This window comes from Diabrotica undecimpunctata, chromosome 3 (assembly GCF_040954645.1).
Source record: "Diabrotica undecimpunctata isolate CICGRU chromosome 3, icDiaUnde3, whole genome shotgun sequence".
In the NCBI taxonomy this organism is placed as follows: Eukaryota; Metazoa; Arthropoda; class Insecta; order Coleoptera; family Chrysomelidae; genus Diabrotica; species Diabrotica undecimpunctata.
Window position 1 is genome coordinate 11,343,555 of NC_092805.1, and position 11,189 is coordinate 11,354,743.

The window sequence follows — 11,189 nt, forward strand, 5'->3', positions numbered from 1 at the left end:
TTCAGATTTTGTTAAATAAAAAAATTAGCACAGGGTTTGCGACTGGCGCATATCGTGATTATCGATATTGGGCATATCCTGAAGGGATTCCAGCAAAAAAATAGCCTCCTATGGAAAATGTCCAATCCAAAACAGATCCCGCCTAGACTAATATTAATGAGAAGTGGGCTTAACGAGTAACCCTGTCTAACTCCGCTTTATAATGGTATACATTGTGTTAGTTTTTTATTTATCTTTGCTTGTATTCGATTATGGAAATAGATATTTTCGATGGTTTGTATAATAATGATTTGTATGTTTCTTTTATACAGTAGGTGTAAAACGTCTTCGACGTGGATGCGATCGAAAGCCTTTGTCAGGTCTATAAAACATAGATATGCTGGTTTATTGTACTCGATGGCATTTTCTGTGATTTGTCCTAGTGCAAATACGGCGTCTATTTATTGATTTTGTTCGTTAGGACTTTTGTGGTAAGCGTAAGTGCGATGTTCAGTAGATTTATACCTCTATAATAATTATTGGCGTCTTCTTTATCTCCCTTCTTGAACATTGGTATCATTATGCTGTTTTTGCGTGCGTCTGGTATCTTGCAGTGCAATATTAGTTTTTGTATAAGTTTTGTCATCTCTAGAGTTATACTTTCTCCTCTGTGTTTTAGAAGTTCGTTGGTTATTTCATCTGGTCCTGGTGACTCTCTCTTTTTGAGTGAATTTATTGTTATCTCTACTTTCTGAAAACTGATTTCTATTTCGTCTCGTAATTCAGGTAAGTTATTGTGTTGACTATTATTTTCCTTTCCTTTAAGCAGTTTCGTCAGGTATATTTCCCATTCGTTTGCTGGTATGTTATTGTATTCCATCAACTCTGCCATTTCTTTTCGTTGGTTTCTTATGAATCTCTATATTTGTTTTTGTGTACCGTAGAAGTCGCTTTTCATCCTTTTTCTAAACTGTTTCCAGTGTTCATTTTTTGTTCTTCTTACCAACTGCTTTGTTTCATTTCGTATTCTTTTATAGGTGTCTCGGGATTCTGAAGTATTTAATGTTTTGTACTTCGTGTAGGCCTCTCGTTTCTCTTTGTATTTATCTTTTTTTTTATTTTAATGCAATTATAATTAATCTATAGTCCTTTAAATTATAGCTTAATTGAATGTGAACTATCCTATCTGAAAAGAAATCCTATCAACAATCGAACAATCAAGGAAAGCATTTATGAGCATGAAAACATTTTTTAGAAGATCAGACCTTAGTCTGCAGCTTAGAATCCGAATGATCAGATGTTACGTTTTTTCTGTCTTACTGTATGGCTGAGAAAGTTGGACAATGGACTCTGAATCAGAAAAAAGAATAGATGCATTTGAGATGTATATATACAGACGAATGTTGAGAATTCCATGCGTACAAAGAGTTGAGTACACTAATGTTAAGGTACTTCGTCGCATGTGTAAACAAAAAGAATTACTAAGAATAATTAAAAAGAGGAAAATGCAATATTCTGAGGAGATGGTTCGACCGCTCATCCGCAGAAATCTTTCGCGCAGCCGTTTCCTGAACGACAATTGCCATTTGGATCGCCAACCTTCGAAAGGAGATGGCGCCATGAGAAGAAGAAGAATGAGAACTGGACGTGGGATAAGTAAGAGAGGAAAACCAAAAAGCAGGAAGACAAATCATATCATAACAAAATCTAGACCCGTTGCAGTTTTAGACTTAATTAACAGTTTATAACATCTATAGTCCTCTAAATTATAGCTTAACTGAAGCTGAACTGGTAGTGGAATAAATAGGAGAAAAATCCTAAAAAAGACTTGGGGACCAGATAAAAGTTTATGGAGAAATGTAACTGGTGAAGCCGAGTCCAAATAGGGGACATTTAGGGAAAATTACTTGGGAACAATACTTTAGCATGATTTCGAACTTTCAGAATCACACTGTAAATATTAAAATTGTATTAACTATCCATTTTATTTCTAGGTACTGCATATAGCGACGAAGCTACCGAACTGTGCATCAAAGAAAACTCTCCCGAAATAAATTGGGTGTACGTCGGTATTGCCACGGTGTCAGTGCTGTTCTTGTTGTGTTGTTGCTGCGTCTGTGCGTGCAAACGCTGTTGTAGATACTGTTGTAGAGATGACGATGATTAAGAGTTGACAATATAATTTTTTGAGTACAATCTCATATTTTGACTTCCAATTTTTAAACGAAAGGAATTTAATAGATAATATTTAGTTTTTTAATAGAAAACCCAATATTTTCTGCAAAAAACTAAAGGACATGCCCTTCACTGATTTCTTTCTATTAATATTACTACACTCAGGTGCAAAAAAATCGATCCATTCCTTATTTCTTATTTATTTGAAGTTGTATAATTTTAGAGACATTAAATTACGTATGTAAATTTAGGTGTACCCTCGTATACGAGAAATAAAATAATATTTTTAATATTGTTTTTTATATTTCTTAAAACAAATTGGTATTTCAGGTTTTTGTCAAAAAGGGTCTGAAGCAAGTAGATATTTATTGAATGTTGTTTTTAATTCAACAACCATACTAGTGTAGTGATTTTATTTTCAAAACGTGTTATATTTTTATTTAATCATCCTTCCTAAATGTCTCTAACTCCGACAGATGCTTCAAGGGCGGTGACTTTAGTTCAATATGGTCGTAGCCAATATTATGCAGCTGAAATGTTGGGTGTTAGTCTTCGGTTTAAACAGCAGTTCGGCGTTTTAGCGACACCGGTAACTTCACAAGAAGACCAGGATCAGGTCGTAGAAGGGTAACATCCGAAAGAGATAATCGATTTCTGGTCTCATCATGTTTGAGAAATCGGCATCTAACTTCAGTTGAACTGGCAAATCGTCTGAGCAAAGTCAGAAATGTGGATGTAAGCAGATGGACAGTTTGTCGACGACTTGTAAAAGGTAATTTATTATCCAGAAGGCCAGCCCTATCTCCAATACTATCCATAGAACATCGCAGAGCTCGCCTTGCTTTTTCAAGAGAACATGAAAACTGGAGTGATGCAGATTGGAGCAATGTATTGTTCTCAGATGAGTCCAGATTTTGTCTAAGGTCACCAGACGGCCGAGAAAGCGTTTGGAGAAGACACGGAGAGCGATATTTTTAATGTAATATTACGGAAAGAATAAGTTATCGGGGGGGGCTCAGTTATGGTTTGGGCTGGTATCAGTTCAGAAGCCCATACTGATTTAGTTATTGTAGATAGAGGTTCTATGACTGCTAAAAGATACATAACAAGTATTTTAGATCAGCATGTGGTACCTTCTGCTCCTTTCATCGGACCTAATTTTATTTTTATGGACGACAACGCGCGTCCTCACCGTGCTAGAATCGTCAACCAATATATAGAGGAGGTGGGAATTGTCCGTATGAACTGGCCAGCTTGCAGTCCCGATCCCAATCCCATAGAACATCTATGGGATATGATGAGAAGACGTCTTCGAGCACGAGTATCCAAACAACTTGGCTGAACTTACAGCGGCTCTTCAAGAAATATGGGACCAATTGGATCAATTTGATATCAAGAGGTTAATTACCTCAATGCCTAGACGTGTACAGGCTGTTATAAGGGCCCGAGGGGGAAACACTAGATATTGATTTATTATCAATGTTTTTCTTAATTTCAGAAAGTTTTGAATATTCTTGTATTTTTGAGTTTTGGCGTATGTCTCTTTAAATAAATGATTTTTTTGGATAATCTGTAAAAATTATTTTAATCTAACATATACTTTTACATATATACCTGATTTAAAACTAATATCTTCAAACGTTTTCTTTTTTCAGCAAATAATACCCATGGATCGATTTTTTTGCACCTGAGTGTATTTTTTATTATATAGTGCTTCTAATTTGTACTGAAGAATTTCCATATATTTCTGATACGCGCAAGATATGCTTATTATTCACGTTTTTAAATACCTTACTCTTAAGAAGTGTTTTAGTAAATATTATTTGTATAATTCTGGTTATTAATTATTTTAATTGTACCGAGAAATTTTAATGTTTACATTTTATTTTTGACTATGCCGTTTAGCTTGCAAATATTTATTAAGCATACAAATTTGAGATTGTCCGAAAAAATACACTCTTAAATCAACCTTGTTCAATTCCAAAAGCCTTAATACAATGAACTGTTTTTATTATTATTCTTATTGCAATTAAGGGTTATTTTTAAAAATCTGATTTGACTAGATTTTTAACATTTACCGTCATTTATTATTGTTAATATTAAATGTAAAATAAGGTGATTAAACAATAAAAAAGTTTTTAAAAATACCATTTTTATCGTTCAAATTATTAAACACATTTTGAGGCTAATATTTATAATACACACGTTATTTATCTATAGTAGAGCTGGGCTGCACGCTTAAATTAGTATTATCTTTCGTCTTCTAATGCAGCTGCAGCTCAAATTCAATCCTAACTACCTACAGGGTGTTTCAAAAAAAGGTAACCCCGTCTCTAGGGTAGGTAAAAAAATGAAAAATAATTGGGATTTGCTTAGTAAAAAATTTTTGTAACGCCATCCGTTTTCAAGATCCAGGGCGTAGAAGAAAAAAAAGTTTTACGCATTTTTTACGATTTTGCCGAAACTACTGGCAACATTGTAATGAAATTTTATACGAATATGTTTTGGAAGCTGATACATCCCATGAATTTGTTTTTATATCTGATTCTCACAGAGGGCGCTAGTTACACGGATCGTACTATATTAGTCAATATAACTTTTTTAAGAGTATAATTATTAATCAAAATTTCAAGTAAACTTAAACATCATTCAATTTTACACGAAAAAGGTACTCTTGGTAAAACTCGATACTGTGTACCGTTTTCGGAATATTTTGATTTGAAAATTATGAAGTAATAATTGATGCTGGTAGTAATGATAAAGTTCTAATAGGTATACCTCTATTTTCTCCAAGTGTGCCATGGAAATCTGACATTTATTGATTGTTATGACGATAAATCAACAATAATTAGAGTTTTGAAACCTTGGTATTTGTAAAATCAAATCAAAATGTACTCAAATGTTGAATACCCTGATATGTTATTAACCTTAGGCGAATGTTTAGGATATTCCAGTGCAGCTGTGACACGTTATGCAGAAAAGTGTCCTAGTAATGCACACCGTAGTGTGTATTATGGGAGTTAAACATACCTTGTCGCGTAAAGGTGGCCTCGTTCGTAAAAAGAATGCATTTTAAAAAATTTGGATTGTGGGCTGTCCTTTGTTGCAATGTTTCACAAAAATCCACTCTAACCGGTAGATCATCTGGAAAGAGCTCTTGGACTTGTCTGTAATGATAAGGATGTAATTACTGTTGTTTCAGTATCCGCCAAGTACTTGAAGAAGAAGTATTTGTTTGTCTTGCTATATTCCTTACGCTAACTGTTGGATCTTGATCAAGTAAATTTAAAATATTATTTTCTTTATTAATTGTTCTTGTTGTTCTTGGTCTACCAGAATTTATTTTATTTGGTCTCACATTCCCAGTTTCTCGACAACGTCGTTCAACGGCTCTAAATGTTCTTTTACTTGGTAAGTTTCTTCTAGGAAACTTTTCTGCATAACGTGTCACAGTTGCACTAGAACATCCTAAACATTCGCCTAAGGTTAATAACATGTCAGTGTATTCAACATTTGAGTACATTTTGATTTGATTTTACAAATAACAAGGTTTCAAAACTCTAATTATTGTTGATTTATCGTCATAACAATCAATAAATGTCAGATTTCCATGGCACACTTGGAGAAAATAGAGGTATACCTATTAGAACTTTATCATTACTACCAGCATCAATTATTACTTCACAATTTTCAAATCAAAATATTCCGAAAACGAAACACAGTGTCAAGTTTTACCAAGAGTACCTTTTTCGTGTAAAATTGAATGATGTTTAAGTTTACTTAAAATTTTGATTAATAATTATACTCTTAATAAAGTTATATTGACTAATACTTAGTACGATCCGTGTAACTAGCGCCTTCTATGAGAATCAGATATAAAAACAAATTCATGAGATGTATCAGCTTCCAAAACATATTCGTATAAAATTTTATTACAATGTTGCCAGTAGTTTCGGCCAAATCGTAAAAAATGCGTAAAATTTTTTTTCTTCGACGCCCTGTATCTTGAAAACGGATATCGTCACAAAAATTTTTTACTAAGCAAACCCCAATTATTTTTCAGTTTTTTACCTACCCTAGAGACGGGGTTACCTTTTTTTGAAACACCCTGTAGAGCCACTGAGCTACGGCATCACAGTTGATAGAGTTTAAGGCTTGGCTGTTTCTGGATATCGGTATCTCATTTGCATTGAAAGATCCGTAGATCTTTTTCAACCCAGATGTAACCAAAGCCACTCTAAAACTACTTACTGGTTATTTTGTTGAAAGTTGACTAAAAACAATACATAATAGTCCAGTCGTCAGAGAGTTGACCCCTACAAATCATACGAACAAGCTTAATTTTGCAGAGAGTATTAATTTTAGGACCCCAAAAAAGATGCAAAAAAGTTTACCACTTTTAACGCCGGGCTGGGCTTTTTGGACCAAAAACCCTAGAGTAGCTCATAAAAATGATGAACTGTTGCGTCCATACATTCCAAATCCCCAAAATCTGGAGGAAAGCTAGAGTGGTGGCCCTCTTAAAACCAGGAAAGGATCCGGCGGATACAAAGAGTTTTAGACCTGTCTCTCTTTCGTGTCACCTTTTCAAGGCGTTCGAAAGAATGATACTAAACCAGATCGCTGAATCTATGGACACTAAAATTATTCCTGAACAAGCAGGATTTAGACCCGGAAAATGCTGCTGCAGTCAAACTCTTAATCTCACTCAACATATTGAAGATTGGTTTGAACGGAAAGAAATAAGAGGGGTAGCGTTCATAGACCTGGTAAAACTATGAAATTACAAAGAATTTCCGACTAATAAGGTTAATGAAATGTATTCTCCAGCTTCTACGTAACGCTCCAGTCCAAGAACAGTCGGTGGAGGGATTAAAAAAATGAACTCCCACAGAGAAGTGTCTTCTCGCCATTGCTATATAACATTTACACCAACGACCAACCCAAAAACCAACAAACGAAACAGTTTATTTACGCGGATGATACAGCTGTGGCAGCTCCGGAAAATACCTTCAATGAAGTTGAAGTAAAACTGACAAATGCCCTAGAAGACTTAGCACTATACTATGACGAAAACTATCTGAAACCCAATCCTACAAAAACCCAGGTGTGTGCTTTCCACCTTAGAAACAGGCATGCCCGAAGGACACTGGAGGTTAAATGGTGTGGTCAGACACTGGAACACAATGAGACGCCAAAATACCTCGGCGTACGTCTGAATAGAACTCTGTCTTATCGATCTCACTGTCAAGATATCAAGAACAAAGTAAGCGCCAGAAATAATATGATCCGCAAACTAACAAACACAAAATGGAGAGCATAACCACACATTCTTCTTCTTCGTACTTCTGCCTTAGCATTATGTTTTTCTACCATCGAGTTTGTAGCACCAGTGTGGGAAAGCTCTGCTCACGCTAAAAACGTCGATGTTACGTTAAATGAAACGGTTCGTATAATATCTGGTTGTCTGAATCCGACACCTATTGAAGAGGTCTACCCTATAGATGGAATCGCTCCACCTGCTATCAGAAAACAGGTCACGTCAGAGATAGAACGAAAGAAGCAGGAGACGGATCTAAGACACCCCTTGTATGACCACCAAGTTCAGCCAAGTAGATTAAGATCTCGGAAAAGCTTTCTGATAAAATGACGATCGCTTCCTGAAGAGCCGAAGACGTGCCGAATACACCTATGGCAAGAGTCAGCTACGACACATTTTGCTCCCTCAGAGGAAATGGTCGCTGGACAAGTATATAATAAAAATCACTATTTTCACAATACCAAAGAGTACATTGTACTACTGTGTTTTCTTTATGGATTACTTTAATATTACTTATTACGGTCTTACTTAAGTCTTTAGTAATTAAGTTAACTGCAGCTTTATATTTATCACACCGTTTTTACACCGTTTTCCCCTTTTTATCGTGTATGGTATATGATCCGGGTGCCGTTATCTTTTTATTAAGACAGTTCGGGTGTTTTTTGATCTCTATGGCTTGTCGTATAATTCTTAGTTTACAGAAAAGAATGAGTAATAGAATTCTATAACTTTCAAAATCAGAAATATACCAGAACCAGAATATCTATTCATGATTTTTTTGTACATCGGCGCTTATGTCTGTCTAATTTGGAAGTCTATAGGTTAATGATAATATACCGATGCCTCATAATGTTCTTAAATAAATAACAAACCAATTTTATACTGTTATAACATTTTAAAGAATATCAGATTTTTAAAAATAACAATAAAATAAAAGAATGATTTGAATGAAGTGTGCACTAAAATTGTAAAGATACATTGTACATTAAATTGTAATACGTTGTGTTAGGTGGATGTTGCTCAAAACTAATTTTTTATTTTGTAATTAGAAACATGAATTTACAAGATGTTTTAATGTGACCAAAGGTTTTCTGGAAATAAAATACATGAGTGTCCGAAACGAAAACGACTCTATTCTTCTAAAATCTGCAGCTGTTCCTTCATACTTCCGTTAGTGATTTTCCAGTACAACATACCTACAGAAGGTGAGAAGCGTATTGCTCTATAATTATTGGGATCTTTTTTGTTTTTATTTTTGTCTATATAGCTTAAGTAACCCATCTTTCATTTTTCCGATATTTTTTCATAAAATAAGCATTTGTTAAATATTTGTTTTAATTTTTATAGTATGTCTTTTTTCTTGAAATAACTCTGAGTAATATGCTGTATTCTATTCTGTCTTCTTGATGTCCTGTGGTCAGCCATATGTAGTAAGCTTCCTTCTTTTCTTTTATTTTTTTGTATTTTTGCTAAACATTTTAGTCGTGGCCGATCTAATGGCCACTGTTATTCATCTTCTTTAATCAGTTCATTCGAGGGGTTTGTATAAAATATTTTTGACATAACCTCATAAGAAGAAATCTAGTAGCATCAGCTCATGAGTTTGTGCTGGCCATTCCTGCATTTCTGGTCTTCCTATCTACCGAGGTGGAAATATACTGTTAAATTACTACTCGACATTAATTTGATCATGAGGTGATGCTTCATCTTGCTGAAATCAGATTGTATTAGATGGAATTTATAAATTTGTTCTTTTAGCTGATACATATTGTATGTATAGAATATGCCGCGATAATTCGACCTCAGAAAATCCTCTTTTGTTAAACAATTTTTTAACGGCTTTAAAATATAGAGGAGAAGAGGGTATTATGGAATACCATTTACATTTCTAAAAATAGCTCACTATTTTTTTAATAAAAATTCCCAAAATCACCATGACTCCATACTACAAATCATTGCAATGAACTATCACTTGTAAGAAATAAAATATTTAATTACTATTTAAATGGGAATAGGCCACAATTAAAGGTTAAAATACGTTTATTGACGTTTCAATTTCCACTTCGGAAATCATTCTCAACATACAAACATTAGTAAATTAAACAATTTTTTTTTTAAACTCTTGAAATTGAAACGTCAATAAACGTACTTTAACCTTTAATTGTGGCTTATTCCCATGTAAATAGTAATTAATTTAAAAATGCCACAAGAAAATAGCTTCAGAACAATATTAAATAAAATATTTATTTTATTTTTATAAAAATATTTGTTACAAAAAAAAAGTTACAAATGGAGATTAATATAAAATAGTCGAGTAAAATGGAAAACGTGTTATAATCATTAAAAAAATTAGAGTTTATAAAACATTAATTGAAAAGAAATATTTTCACCTATAAAAAACATATTTTTAAGATTATATGCTAGTCATTTCTGCTTCTACTCTGTTTACACAAATCACATACATATTCTTCTTTCTCTGCCCTGGTATAGTCAAGGTGCGCCCACAAAGAACAGCTTAAGCATTGAATCCAAATATCTCGTCGTTCATCTTTGGAGAATTTTCCATTACAGAAGATACATTCAGAGTCTTTAATTTTCTGGTTCTTTAGCTGATGGCATGGATTTCATTACAGATGATACATCAGAGCCAGGTTTCCTGCCTCTATTTGACTTCTGCTTTTTTGGAAGAGGTGGTGATATCTCCTTCGGTAGGTTAAACGGTTTTGACTAAGAAACATAAGAGGAAATCACAATAGGACTAAAATTATTCAGAAATGGTAGATGAACAAGGCAGAGAGTCATTAGTTGGTCTCGTAGTTTCAGGCCTAGGAACAGTGAGTGTAGAAGCAATGAAATCTTTACTGTTAAAAACATTTATATTAACAGCATAAATACCAGTCACTTTGAAGCCGGGTACTGCTATATCCGCACGTTGTAATTTAAGGTAGGTTTTACCAAACAATTCCATTATACTAAAAACACTCAAGGGCCTTAAGCTATGTCTTAAAAAAGATCTCACTTCTTTACTATAGTCAAACTTTAACGAACCCATAAAGGTTTTGTCTAATGGTTGGATTTTATGTGAACTATGTGGGGGTAGACATAAAATTGTAACATGATTTTCCCGTGCTAAATTAATTACATCAATATTCCGCTTGTGGGTTATGTGCCCGTCAAGGAGAAGCACAATAGGTGACTCTTCTTCTTCTCATTGTGCCGTCTCCTTTGGAAGGTTGCCGATCCAAATGGCAATTGTAGTTTTGGAAACTGCTGAGCGAAAGATCTCTGCGGATGAGCAGTCGAACCATCTCCTCAGGTCTTTCAGTCACTAGTTCTGGCGTCTTCCTACTGATCTTTTACCCTGTACTTTTCCTTCCAGTATAACTTGAAGTAATTTAGGTGACTCACCTGAAGGTATTGTTACAGCAATGAAATGTTTAAACCATTTAGTAAAAATATTTGTCTGTAACCACCGGATGGGATGCGATGGTCCCTGAAGAAGCACCTCTAAGAGGTTGTTTGTTCATGTTCTCCCTCGAAAATATTACAAGAGGAGAAACAAAGTTACCTCCTGCACTCATACAGGGAATAATAATCATGAGAAAATCCCTTTCAGCTGAAGTAAGCGACCCATTTGTCTTTTTTATTTTAGGCCTTTAGGAGGAACTTTACTTTGAACAATAGATAAACCTGTTTCGTCAACATTATATATCCT

At 34.2% G+C, this 11,189-nt stretch overlaps 1 protein-coding gene across 1 annotated transcript in view; it reads left to right on the top strand.

The window, feature by feature from the left end:
* LOC140436425 (cubilin homolog) overlaps window positions 1–4,448 on the top strand; it is a 989,698-nt gene extending 985,250 nt beyond the window's left edge. Inside the window, exon 12 of the mRNA XM_072525245.1 lies at window positions 1,974–4,448. Within this exon, the coding sequence (XP_072381346.1) occupies window positions 1,974–2,146 (173 nt within the window). The 3' untranslated portion in view covers window positions 2,147–4,448. The remainder of the gene's footprint in view (window positions 1–1,973) is intronic.
* The last annotated feature ends 6,741 nt before the right edge of the window (window positions 4,449–11,189 follow it).